The sequence below is a fragment of the Galeopterus variegatus genome, unplaced genomic scaffold, assembly GCF_000696425.1.
Source record: "Galeopterus variegatus unplaced genomic scaffold, G_variegatus-3.0.2 Scaffold1207, whole genome shotgun sequence".
Taxonomy (NCBI): Eukaryota; Metazoa; Chordata; class Mammalia; order Dermoptera; family Cynocephalidae; genus Galeopterus; species Galeopterus variegatus.
The window spans coordinates 347,978-361,536 of NW_007727318.1; the positions used below are offsets into that span (position 1 = coordinate 347,978).

At 47.8% G+C, this 13,559-nt stretch overlaps 1 protein-coding gene across 1 annotated transcript in view; it reads left to right on the forward strand.

Moving 5' to 3' along the window:
* The first annotated feature begins 1,171 nt into the window (after positions 1-1,171).
* Positions 1,172-13,559, forward strand: part of SMPDL3B (sphingomyelin phosphodiesterase, acid-like 3B) — a 21,283-nt gene continuing 8,895 nt past the window's right edge. The window contains exons 1-3 of the mRNA XM_008575569.1: positions 1,172-1,365; positions 8,443-8,656; positions 11,268-11,365. Of these exons, the coding sequence (XP_008573791.1) occupies positions 1,305-1,365; positions 8,443-8,656; positions 11,268-11,365 (373 nt within the window). The 5' untranslated portion in view covers positions 1,172-1,304. The remainder of the gene's footprint in view (positions 1,366-8,442; positions 8,657-11,267; positions 11,366-13,559) is intronic.

The window sequence follows — 13,559 nt, forward strand, 5'->3', positions numbered from 1 at the left end:
CCCCCGATAAGGGACTGTTTAATTTTTTTTAATCACTTGGGCTCTGCCAGGTGTCCTGAAGATAAGAGGGCTGTTTAGTCCTTGAGACTGGCTGGCTCCTGGAATGTGTGTCTAGTTCTGCTTTGACCTCTAAAAAGCTGCTTCACTTAAAATACCTTTAGATATGTTTCCCCGCTTTTTTAGTAAGTGCTTACAGGAATAATTTGTGCAGGTTAAAAGTCATACGGCATTGGTAAATTGTGCAAGTGTTAAAGTTACGTTTCCATTACACCAATAGACTTCAAATATTTATTGAACCCAAGTAAACGTCCAAAGACTTCCTGATACCTCCTAGAGATAACCTGGACTCTTTTGGAACCCAGCAACTTCTGCTGCCCTGGCCGGGCCAGTATGCCCTCTTATGGATGCTTCCCTCCCCTTCTTTCACTAATCCCTCTAAGGGCTCAGAGGACAAAAGCCTAGAGATGGCTGTCTTCAAAAAGCAGTGGCTTTCCACCTTTCCACATCCTACCCCAAAGGAAGGGATCTTTGCTATTTACTTAGAACAGGGTTTAAAAATAAATAAAACAATAGATACAGGAAGCACACAAACTACCCAACCGATTATCCAGCCACAGTCTATTCAATTCTTCCTTACTACTGGTTGCTAGTTCCCTAGTGTAGACCTTCACCACTTTTCACTAGGACTTCTGCTATGGTTTGAATGTTTGTCCTCTGCAAAACTCAGGTGGAAATTTGGTTGTACCTGCCAGCCGCAAAAGTTACTAGTTCCCTAGTGTAGACCTTCACCACTTTTCATTAGGACTTCTGCTATAGTTTGAATGTTTGTCCTCTGCAAAACTCAGGTGGAAATTTGGTTGTACCTGCCAGCCGCAAAAAAAAAAAAAAGAAAGAAAAGAAATTTGGTTGTCATTGTGGTGGTGTTGGGAGGTCGGACCTTTGGCAAGGAACTGTGGTAGGGCAATGTAAAAACTCAGAAAGTAGATATTTGCCTCTTAATGATTGAGGTTGGGTGAGTTTCCTGGAGATTACAGTTGCTGGCTGGGATCAAAATGCTCCAGGGAACTGGCAAGACAAGTGCGGCTTCTACCAGAGTTCAAAGGCTGCCTTTAGCCCTGATGGTGCATTTCCTTGCTCACACCCTGCTGGGCAAAGGAGGAAAAGCCAGAGCATGACTTGGAAGACCTGTGACAGGACTGGAAGTTCTGCTTAGGCACGTGGCCGCAAACTAGTTAGTTGGGAGGCCTGCAGCGTGTACAAGGTTCCTGAAGAACCCTACAGCTCTCATGAGGTGAACCCCAAGGATGAGGCTGCTCAAGTGGCTGATTTTCCTGGCCCACTGGGGAGTCGCCAGGGCGGAACCAGGTACTGCACTGGGAATGCCAGCAATGTCTGTTCTGTACTATGAACTCAGGATCGGGGCTGCTGGAAGCTGCTCACAGAAAGCTGAAAGTGCTTGTAAAAATAGCAAGGCAGGGAGCTAGGGAAGGGAGACAGGGTGGAGAGAGTTAGTAGGCATTGGGGGTGCTTATTGAGCCTGAAGATTTTAAGTGGGGATGTCAGCTAGCCAGGGAAAGGACACTGACTTTGCTAAGAGGTCTGGGTACATTAGAGGCAGCCAAGTGGTAGAGGCAGAAGGTGGCTGGAAAGATTCATGAACTCATTCAACCAATATTGGTTAAGGGCCTTCTCTGTACCATGTATTATTCTAGAAACCAGGGATATGGCAGAGAAGAAAACAAAGTCCCAGTCCTCATGAAGCAGTCCTTCACCTGGGAAGAAACAAACCAAAACAAAAACACCTAAAAAAGTAAAATACATAGTATTCCAGGAGATAAGTGTTATGGAGAATAATAAAATAGAATAGGGAGTGTGGGGAGGTGGGTACTTATAGAGTGGCCAGAGAAGAGCTATCTAATCTGGTGATATTTGACTGGAGCCCAACAGCAGTATGGGAGAGAGCCACTTGGAGGTCCAGGAGAACATTCCAGTAAGAGAGGACAGAAAGTACACCAGCCCTGAGGTGGACGCGGGGGATGTGTGTGAGGAACAGCAGGGAAGCCGGTGTGGCTGGAGCAGAGTGGGCGAGGGGAGTGGTAGAGAGGAGGTCAGCAGGAGAGTGGGGTGGGCACTAGCGCCAGCTCACGCATAACCTTACAGTCAATTGTAAGGACTCAGGCTTTTACTCAGAGTGAAATAAGATGTCAGTGGAGGATTTTAGGCAAAGGTGTAATGCGATCTGACGTGTGCATGTTTAAAAGGACCCGGGCTATTGTATTGAGAGGAGACTGTAATGGGGTAAAGTTAGGGTGTCCAAATGGTCCCAGTTCGCTTGAGACTTTCCTAGTTTTAGCACTTCAAGTCCAGCACCCTGGGAACTCCCTCAGTCCTGGGCAGACTGGGACGGCTGGTCATGCTAATAAAGGAGCAGCAGCGAGAAGGCTATTGGCATCCTCTGGGGAGAGAGGATGGAGGCTGGGACCAGGGTGGTAGGCACGGAGGGGGGGGCTGAGAAATGGTCTGATTCTGGAAAAGATTTGCTGACAGACGAGGAGGAACCAAGGATGATTCCAAGGTTTCAGCCTCAGGAACTGGAAGCCTGGACCTTTGCTGAGATGGGGATGACCCAGATGGTGGAGGAAGAGCTCAGTCCTCCTAGGCTGCAGTCTGAAGCATCAATGAAGCTCCTCTGGTCAGTCCACTTTCTCCAATACACTAAGATACTCATTGCAGCATTGTTATAAGAATGAAAAATTGCTAACAACAAGAGTGGAATAGCCAAAAAATTATGGTATAACCATCTGATGGAAGTTTCAAGAAAATACAACAAAATTGAAAATAAATAACATTTATTATTTATTATGTGCCAGATACTGCTAAAATTTCTGAATACATTATTTTTATATAATACCCTTACAACAGCCTTGTGAAGTAGGGATTATCATTCCATTTTACAGACAAGGAAACTGAGCCTTAGAGGTTAAGTAACTAACCCAAGGTTACACATCTAGTAAGTGGCAGAGTCTGGACATGAACCCAGGCTGTACAACTACACTGTTTATAACATAATGCCATGTAAAAACAAACAAACAAACCACGAAGGAAATAGCCAAGAAGAGTTAACATTTATTTATTGAGCACTTATGGTGTGCCAGACTTGGTACTCATTTGAAAAATGAAAGGAAAAAAATCATTTGATTTTTATAGCCCCTGTAAAGTTGGTACTATTACCATTATATCCGTTTTTCAGATGAGGAAAATGAGACTTGGAGGGCACACAATACTTGCCCAAGGTCCCACAGCTAGGATGTGTTGGGACAGAGTCTGTGCTCATTTGCCTTATGCGTCAATGCCCTTCGATGAGTCCTTTAGAGACAGCGGGTTTTATAGGTACGTTTTTTCTCCTTTTTCCAAACCTGCTAGTACACATCTAGAATTTAAACTCAAAATAAATTTAAAAAGAATTCCACAGCACCTGTAATTTTTTTTCGGACTGAGTATCTTCCTGACGAGCAGTGGGACTTTGAGACAGCCGATCAGACAGTCGTCATCCCTGCTTTGCACTAAACTGCGGGATTTCTAACGCCACCTTCCTTAGCCAAGCACTTGGATGGGGCACTGACTCACTGGCTCCTTCTCTTCCCACACACATCCTACGCCACACTCCACTTATCCCTCAGCTTCTAACTGCCCAGAAACAGACAAGTTCTTCCAGTGTGGGTTAGCATAGTAGGAAAACTTTCCCTCAAGGCCAGGCCAGAGCTAAGGGAGCAGCCAGGAAAGGGGAATACCAGTTCCTACATTGTGTGGCCCTAGCCTCAGATTCCTCACCTGTAAGATGGGAATGATAATACCTAACTCCTGGAGCTGTTGTGAAGAGAGGGTAACCCAACACAAGGAGTCAGTAAATGTTGGTTTTAACAAATGAACCCATGTGTTTTGGACGGCCTTAGTTTACAGAGGAGGAATTGCTATTGGAGTGCTTTAGGGCTCCGGCTGAGCATCAGTAGTAAAGGACTGAAACCAGGATTGAGATCGCTCTGTGGTGTGGGTTATACACTGTAACAGACAAAAGTCATGGAACCACAGGGATATAGAACTGAGAGGACCCTCAAAGAATCTTTATTCAATGCTCTCATCTTACACTTGAGGAAACAGAGGCAGGGGCCGGCCCTTGGCTCACTCGGGAGAGTGCGGTGCTGATAACACCAAGGCCATGGGTTCGGATCCCATATAGGGATGGCCGGTTGCTCACTGGGTGGGCGTGGTGCTGACAAAGTCATGGAACCACAGGGATATAGAACTGAGAGGACCCTCAAAGAATCTTTATTCAATGCTCTCATCTTACACTTGAGGAAACAGAGGCCCAAGAGGCTGTGTGGCCCTGGGAATGGCCCTACAGCTGGCTTGTTCACCCCCTGGCCAGGTTCTCCATACGTGATCACTCCTTTCATCCACACAACCGCGCCTTTGCTGTGGGCACTCTTATCATTTTACAGATGAGGAAACTGAAGCTCAGCTTGGGAAATCCCTTGCTCAAGTTGCCACTGCTGGTGTGGAGGAGCCAGGATTCAAAATAAGATTTCCCAGATTCCAATTTCATGCATGCCCTTTCAAAACAACCTGCTGCCTCAAGCCAGAAAACCTAGCTCCTACCTCCGGTCCTGCCTTTGAATATCTATGTGACCTTTAGCCTCTCTCTCGTTATCTATAACATAGGGATAAGAGCAGAGGAGAGATTGAATGTGATAGTTAAGTGAGATCATGCATGTACATTGTAAAGTTCTGTAAAATTTAAAGGACCATTATTTTTTTATATCCAAGGTCACACTGCTAGCTAGTGGCAGAGTAAGGTGCCCTGTGATCATTTCCATTCTAACAGGAATCCCAGGTCTGCCACTCACTAGCTCAGTTTCCTCATCTGTAAAATGGCTACAATAGTAGACTATATTTCACGTTGTCATGTGGCTACGTGGATAAGAGGGCTTGGTACAGCATCTGGCATTCAGTAGGTGCTAAATAAATGGCAGGTGCCTTCCTGCCTGCCTCTTGTCTCCAACCATAAGCAAACTCACCTTCTGGCCATTTTAAGACCTCCTTCCATAGAAACATGTGGCTCCCATTTTCTTATGGATAACATGTATCATAACAGCCACCTTCTGGGGGCTCCAAGTCAACAGGCATGACAACATTGTGTCTCAGCTTTGGAGTTAGGAAGTTCTGGATTTAAGCCTCAGTTTTCCTCATCTATGAAATGGGCATGAGAATTCCTGCCTCACAGAATGGCTGTAAGGATGAAATGAGATAAAATGTAAAGGATGGGCATCCGGCTAACATGCTTTGAGTGCTTGCTATTCTTTTTTTTAAATTATTTTTTGCTTTATTTTTATTTACTTTTCATTTTTTATTTTTTTTCCTGTAGAGTGCTTACTATTTTTTTTTTCCTTTTTGGACCGGTACAGGGATTGCAACCCTTGGCTTGGTGTCGTCCGCACCATGCTCAGCCAGTGAATGCCCCGGCCATCCCTATATAGGATCCAAACCTGCGGCCTCGGTGCCGCACTCTCCCGAGTGAGCCATGGGGCCAGCCCCCAGTGCTTACTATTCTAATCGTCATCTGCACAGCCTTATTCCTTCACTGAATGAATGCCCCGGCCATCCCTATATAGGATCCAAACCTGCGGCCTCGGTGCCGCACTCTCCCGAGTGAGCCACGGGGCCAGCCCCCAGTGCTTACTATTCTAATCGTCATCTGCACAGCCTTATTCCTTCACTGAATACATGTTTGCACACCTTCCACATCCCAGGCATCATGCTAGGTGCTGAGGACATGGAGATGAACAGGACAGGCTTTGTGCTCTCATGAACTGACGTTGTAGACAGGGAAGATGGATGACAAGCAAGCCAAAAAGACAATGTCATATGTGAGAGTGCTCTGAAGAAAATAAAACTGGGGGAGGTGACAGCTAGCAACTGGACGGGTTGGGGCCAGTGCTACTTGAGATGAGCTGGTCAGGGAAGGCTTCTCTGAGGAGGTGAGCTTTGGGCCAAGGTCTGAATGAGGAGGAGGAAGCAGCCATGTAATGATCTAGGGAAGACTGGACAAGGCCCTGGGGGTAGCCAGGGAAGTGGTTCTGTGAGGAGAATGAGCTATGGCTGAGGGCCATGAGTCAGACCGAGCGGCACCCTAGGTCACTGGGATCTGCACGTCCACAGTGAGGAGTCTGGGACCCAAGTAGGTGAAGCCACCTGCCTGGACCTCTGGCTCTCTCTGCCAGACAGTGGAGAGTGGAATGTTCCACTATCCTAGCTTTTCCTGGAAACAGGTCTTCGGAGACACATACCGGAGACACACACGTGCGCACATGTCACCAGGAAGTGCCAGGGAGGTGGGAAGTAGTTTCACATCTACATCCTGACTAGAAACTGAGAGCTGATACTCAAGCCTCCATCACCAGACAAGGAGTTTCTGCAGTGGAGAAATGTTCACTGAGTACTTTGAGGGCTGACATCAACGGGGACAAATTGCTCCACATTTGTGGTTAATTGAGAAAGAGTCTACTTGAGGCAGGGGAGTAGCTTCTGTATGGCCTGTGGAGGAAGCAAGGGGACCACACACCAGTGAGCAGGACAAAGGGCCTCCCAGTGCATCCAACCCGGCCAGCCAGGCTCCAGCTTGGAAGCAGGTGTGACCACTCACAGTATCAGCGCAGGGGCTTGGAGAGCCCACCAATGCTGCCCACTTATGAGTTGGAAGGGGGCAGTTAGTTCCTTTACTCTGGCTTAGGGTTTCGTCCCTGTAGGAATAATTTCAAATATATTAATGATCATAACAGGTGTGAAAGGTCAAATTCCCCCCATTATAAACAAAGACTCAGTTTGGGTAAAAAATTAAAATGCAGGAATACATTGTCAACAAAAAGACATATCTAGAATAAGATGGCACTGTTTTTACCCCCTTAACAATCACATCTCTCTGGGAGAGGATCTGGAGTCAGAGGACCTCCACCATTTACCATGTGATCTCAGGAATGTTGACCTCTGAACCCTAGTTTCCTTATCTGTCAAATGGAGATAATGATCCCAATATCTCCCAGGGCTGTGGTGAAGATGTCTGTAGAGTGCATGTGGGAGGAATAGTGATTTGCTTATTTGGTCATTTACACCTTAGTGTGAACAAGTTTCAGATCTTTTCCTGAGACCAGGTTTGGATCATTAGAAGGGCAAAAGCTCAAGAGCATCTGGGAGGAAAAGCCAAGGAGCGAGGGCAAGGGGCCAGTCTTTACCTGTGTGCCTGTCCTGGAGCCACACTGAATGTCCTGTCGCTTGGGTGGGGCCTCGGCTATCCAACCCTAAAATCAACAGAAGTCCAGTCTCCCAGGCCCAGGCTCCACTTCCTGACTCTGAGTGACACAGAAAGTGGAGGAGGAAGTGACAGCAATGATGAAGGGTGAGGAAATCCGAGGCCTCACCCCTGTCTTAGAACCACAGGAGTTAGGGCAGAGGTGAAATTGTTCAGTAAGCATCACTGAAACTGGTCATTGCCAGGCTCTGTGCTAGGCACACGTGATAAATCCACCCCATCTCGCCTGTTTCTTTGGATCTCGGCATTTCAGTCTCCCTTGGTTCGGAGCTGAGTCCAGGTTTCAGTGAAATTGTTCAGTAAGCATCACTGAAACTGGTCATTGCCAGGCTCTGTGCTAGGCACACGTGATAAATCCACCCCATCTCACCTGTTTCTTTGGATCTCGGCATTTCAGTCTCCCTTGGTTCGGAGCTGAGTCCAGGTTTCAGTCAATCACTTCAGCAGACAGGACCACTCCCAGCTACTTGAGCTGCCACCCTGAATCCGGAATTCCTAACAAGTGTACCCACCCAAGAAACTCAGCCCAATCTGAAATTATGTTCCTTCTCTGGTCTAGTACTCTTAGGCTCATTTCTACATGTATTCTCCACGATTTTGTTGGTATTAATTAGCAATCCAACTCATTTGGTGTGTAAGCCTTCTCCCCCAAGGTCAGATATTTGTACATATCATATTTCCCTGGAGCATGATAGGAGCTGGTTCTAGTTATGGCTCAGAGAAGTAACTTCACTTGCCCAAGGTCATGCAGCTCATAAGTGGCTCCAGAGCTCAAGCACTTAACCTTTACACTATTCTGCCTTGAGAATCACGCAGCCGGGTACCTCATGCTGCTGCCTTGGATGCTGAGGTGGGGAGATGGAAAGGGTCTTGCCAGAGGTCACAGGTCAGGATGGAGCTGAACCTATCCTCTGCTCTGCCCAGAGCCTCCCTGGGCAAACCTAGCCTGCGGGTGCCCAGGGGAGACTTCCTTCCACCTGTGCAACACCCCCTCCCCCACACCGGGGTTCTCCAGGACTCTTCCCCATCCAGGCTCAGGAAGGGACCAGCACTGAGGGAGGGTCTCTTTTCCCCTGCAGGGAAGTTCTGGCACATCTCTGACCTGCACCTTGACCCCGACTACAAGGTATCCAAAGACCCCCTCCAGGTGTGCCCATCAGCTGGCTCCCAGCCAGTACCCAGTGCAGGCCCCTGGGGGGACTACCTCTGCGACTCTCCCTGGGTCCTCATCAACTCCTCCATCTACGCCATGAAGAAGATCGAGCCGGAGCCAGACTTCATTCTCTGGACAGGGTGAGAGCAGTCACTACAGCAGCTACCCTGGGCCTGGCATTTGCTGTGCACCACACACCAGCTGGCAATTTACTGACACTGTCTCCTTTAATCTTCACATCAGCCCCATTTTAGAGATGAGGAACCCGAAGCTCAACGGAGTTATACAACTTGCCCAAGGGTCCCTGGGTCTGGCTGATCCCAAAGTCTCTGCTCTCAACCTCTGTCTCCAGGCCTCAGCAGAACACAGCTCTCTCTGAGGCAGGGAACATTGTTGTGGCATATCTGGGTACCTGGAGCATCCCTGGGTTTTAAGCTAGGGGATGGACACTGGAGCCACTCCCTTGGGGTTTAGGGACTCCAAGCCCAAGAGATCCAAATGTAGGGAGGGAAGAAGGTGCCAGGGCTGAAAGTGGTCCACCACTGGGGCCAAGTGTCCTGGTCAGCTGCTGGCCACCCCAGGTTGCCCAGTGGCCCTAGGGAGTTCTCACTGATCTGAGCACTGCTCTGCAGGGGGATAGCTTGAGGGGAGACTCTACTCAGCCACAGAGACTCAAATTCTGCTTCTCATCCAAGGATGCTTCTCTAAGTCCTTCCTCTTTCCTGGGAACTTGCCTTCCTCATCCCTCAAGGTTCCCCTATTCCCTCACTCAGTAGGTCAACCTGTCATGTGCTCAGCTCCAGGGTATACACTGGGGAGCAGAGATGATGGAGACTCAGACCTGTCTTCCAGGAGGTCACAGTCCGGTGGGCAATGCAGACAAGCCCCTTGACCATTACCTCCCAATGAGGAGAGAGGGTCACCTGGGAGCATATGGGAGCTTCACAGAGCACCTGACCCATCTGGCAGGATTGGGGAGGACCTCCTGCAGGAAGTGGTCCAGGGGAGCTGGTGAGGAAGTTTGCAGGAGCTCTGACTTCGTGCTTCCTCTGCCAGCCTCAATGGACACTTTTATAAGGCAGGATGAACCCCACAAGGCCCCCAGCTATCCCACACTGTGACATGGGAGTGACTAGGAATAACCCTCAAATGGACCCTGTGGTTGGCAAGGGAGGGGCAATGTTGCACACTCAAGAAATGTGACAGTGTCCGGGAGGGGCCTGGACAGCCCTGGCTTCCTTGGACTCAGGAATCTATCTAAGAAGGTGAACTTTAGTCCATTGCCTTGGAAACTTGCTCCCTCAAGGGGCTTGCTTGAGAAGCCTCTGATTTCTGTGAGGAGGGGACCACTGGGGAAATGTGTAACATTGTGAAAGACATGATATCTCTGGGAAAGATGACCTTTGGGAAGTTCATGATCTTTTAGCAGATGCATGGTTTTCCTGGGAGATCCCTGGGACCTTGCAGAGGTGTATGGCATTGGTCAAGATGACCTCTACGACCCTTTATAATTCTTCAATTATGAAGAAATTTGACTTCTCTGAGACAGCTGCAGTCTCTTGGAGGATGACCTATAAAAATTGGATGTGTTTTCTATCAGACAGAATTAGATCATCCAAACTAGAAATAAAATGGCATTTTGTTCCAATGTCTTTGGGTTCCTGGCCTGTTCCCAAGGAGTTTTCAAGGCTAAACAGCCCCTCCTGCTGCCCTGATGGGAGTATCAGAGACAGAACAGGATGTAATGGGTGTGAGCACAGACCCGGGGGCCAGGCTGACTGGGTTCAACTCTTGGCCTCACCATTTTCTGGTCCAATACACTTAGGAACAATACCCAACCTTTCTGTGTCTTGGCTTCTTTATCTGTCAAGTTGCCCTAACAATAGAACCTAAGTTGCAGGATTATTAAGAGAAACAAATTACTTGATGTGGCCACAACACACAGAAAGTACCTGGCACAAAGTAAATCGGTTGTGAGCTTCTAGTAGCAGTACCATATCAGCTATTAAACTGATTAACTTCCCTGGGCGAGGACCCAGCAGCAGCTGCCTGGCTCAGTCTGGTCCAGCAGAGGCCTCATGATTTATATCACCTGGACTTCTACCCCCCTGCCCCCGTAAACCACACCTGCCACCACTCTCCCGCTCCTGCTCCCTCACTTTGCTGAGCATAGATCCAGGAATTTAGGTCAGTTGAGTGGGGGACAAAGTGGCCCTGGGGCAGGTCCTGAACCTGAACTCTACACTGTAAAGCCAGCTCCAAACTCCTCAGAACTCCTGGGGAAAGGAGAATTCAGAGATGGCTTCTCAACCCTGAGCTCTCTGGGGGCTCACAGATGGGACTGGAACTCCAGAGCTTCTGTCTCTAAATAATAATAATATTAATTACAACCTAGCATCTACTATTACTATATTATGTATAAATATAAATATACACACACATGCACATAATTTCCCCCCTTGATTGAAGGCTCTTCAATATGCTATAAGTAGGTACCTTATTATCCCTATTTTATAAATGAGCTTATAGAGGCTCACAGAGGTTAAACAACCAGCCCAGGGACCCATAGCAGGTAAATGGCAGAGCTCGGGTGTGAACTCTGTCCTGTCTGACCTCTCCAGCTTGGCCATTCCCCCTCAAGTGGACATCTGAGGCCAGTTCTACAGCTTGCTTCTCACTGCAGCGCCGTCCTTTCCTTTTCTTGTGCCTTTCCTGAGTTGTCCATCCGACTGACTCAGTGGTGTTTTGCAGTGATGACACGCCTCATGTGCCCGATGAGAGGCTGGGAGAGGCGGCTGTGCTGGAAATAGTGGAACGCCTGACGAAGCTCATCAGAGAGGTCTTTCCAGGTAAGACTGTGCCATCGGTCCCCCCCACAGTGTCTCCTGAACCCTAGGCAGTGCCTGGCACAGTGGGCTAACAACAGTAGCAAGATCTACAATCAGACCCTCATCCAGGAACAAGGATGGCTGTTGGCCAGGTCCCATGCCAGGTGCTTCACAGTGATCATTTCTTACCTTCCCAATCACCCCACAAGGAACATGCAGGCTCCCTGGCCTGTGGATACACACTGAATCCTATTAAAGGAAATTCCTGATGTTTCACTGCCTTCTGCTCCCACCTGTTTTTTTTGTTTGTTTGTTTTGTTTTTTTGTCTTTTTTGTGACCGATAAGGGGATCGCAACCCTTGGTGTGGTGTCGCCCGCACTGCGCTCAGCCAGTGAGCGCACCGGCCATTCCTATATAGGATCCGAACCCACGGCGGGAGCGTCGCTGAGCTCCCAGCGCCACACTCTCCTGAGTGCGCCACGGGGTCAGCCCTGCTCCCACCTGTTTTTTCTGTTTGTTTGTTTTGTTTTTTTGTCTTTTTTGTGACCGATAAGGGGATCGCAACCCTTGGTGTGGTGTCGCCCGCACTGCGCTCAGCCAGTGAGCGCACCGGCCATTCCTATATAGGATCCGAACCCACGGCGGGAGCGTCGCTGAGCTCCCAGCGCCACACTCTCCTGAGTGCGCCACGGGGTCAGCCCTGCTCCCACCTGTTTAACACCAGACTCACAAACCGTTCTCAAGTTGTCTACAGTTATACATAGGTGTTGTCCCTGGCTAAGTCTCACACACAACCCTGAGTCCTGCTCTGGAGTTGGCATCACTGCCCTCAAACCATCATGGCTGCCAGCCTCTGGGAGATGCTGATTTCCAGCCAAGGTGCTGTTTCTTGGTGCTTCCAAGGCCTTCAGAGCTTGAAAGAGCAGGCAGGGGCTGGGAGAGAGTGAAGCAGCTGTCCTGCGGGACACAACAGGGAGAACAGGGTCTCTGTGCCCCATCTAATGGCCCTTGAAAATGTTTTTATTTTAGGGCCACCCCATGGCTCACTCAGGAGAGTGTGGTGCTGATAACACCAAGGCCCCGGGTTCGGATCCTATATAGGGATGGCCAGTTAGCTCACTGGCTGAGCGTGGTGCTGACAACACCAAGTCAAGGGTTAAAATCCCCTTACCGGTCGTCTTTTTAAAAAAAAAAAAGTTTTTATTTTATTTTATTTTTTTATTTTGTCAATATACAATGTGGTTGATTATTGTGGCCCATTACCAAACCCTCCCTCCCTCCTCCCTCTTCCTTCTCCCTCCCAACAACCTCATATTTGTTCGCTTGTCGTATCAACTTAAAGGAATTGTAATTGTTGTGTCTTCTTCCCTCCCCCCACCCAGTTTATTTGTGTATTTATTTATTTATTTTTAGCTCCCACAAATAAGTGAGAACATGTGATCTCTCTCTTTCTGTGCCCGACTTGTTCCACTTAATATAATTCTCTCTAGGTCCATCCATCTAGGATGAGGACCATCTAGGTCCTCAATAAAATACTAGCTAACAATACAGCAACACATACAGAAAATTATATACCATGATCAAGTGGGATTCATGTTGGTTCAACATACGCAAATCAATAAATGTGATACACCATATCAATAAAATAAAACACAAAGACCACATGATCATCTCTATAGATGCTGAAAAAGCATTTGATAAAATTCAACACTCATTCACGATAAAGACTCTCTACAAGTTAGGTATAGATGGAAAGTATCTCAACATAATTAAAGCCATATAGGATAAACCCACTGCCAATACCATCCTGAATGGTGAAAAGCTGAAAGCTTTTCCTTTAAGAACAGGAACTAGACAAAGATGCCCACTCTCACCACTCCTATTCAACATAGTGTTGGAAGTACTAGCCAGAGCAATCAAAGAAGAGAAAGAAAAAAAGAGCAACCAGATTGGAAAAGATGAAGTCAAACTGTCCCTGTTTGCTGATAACATGATCCTATATATGGAACAGCCTAAAGCCTCTACAAAAAAACTCTTGGAGGTGATAAATGATTTCAGCAAAGTCGCAGGATACAAAACCAACACACAAAAATCAGTAGCATTTCTATACTCCAATAGTGAACATGCAGAAAGAGAAATCAAGAAAGCTTGCCCATTTACAATAGCCACCAAAAAAATAAAATACTTAGGAATTGAGTTAACCAAGGATGTGAA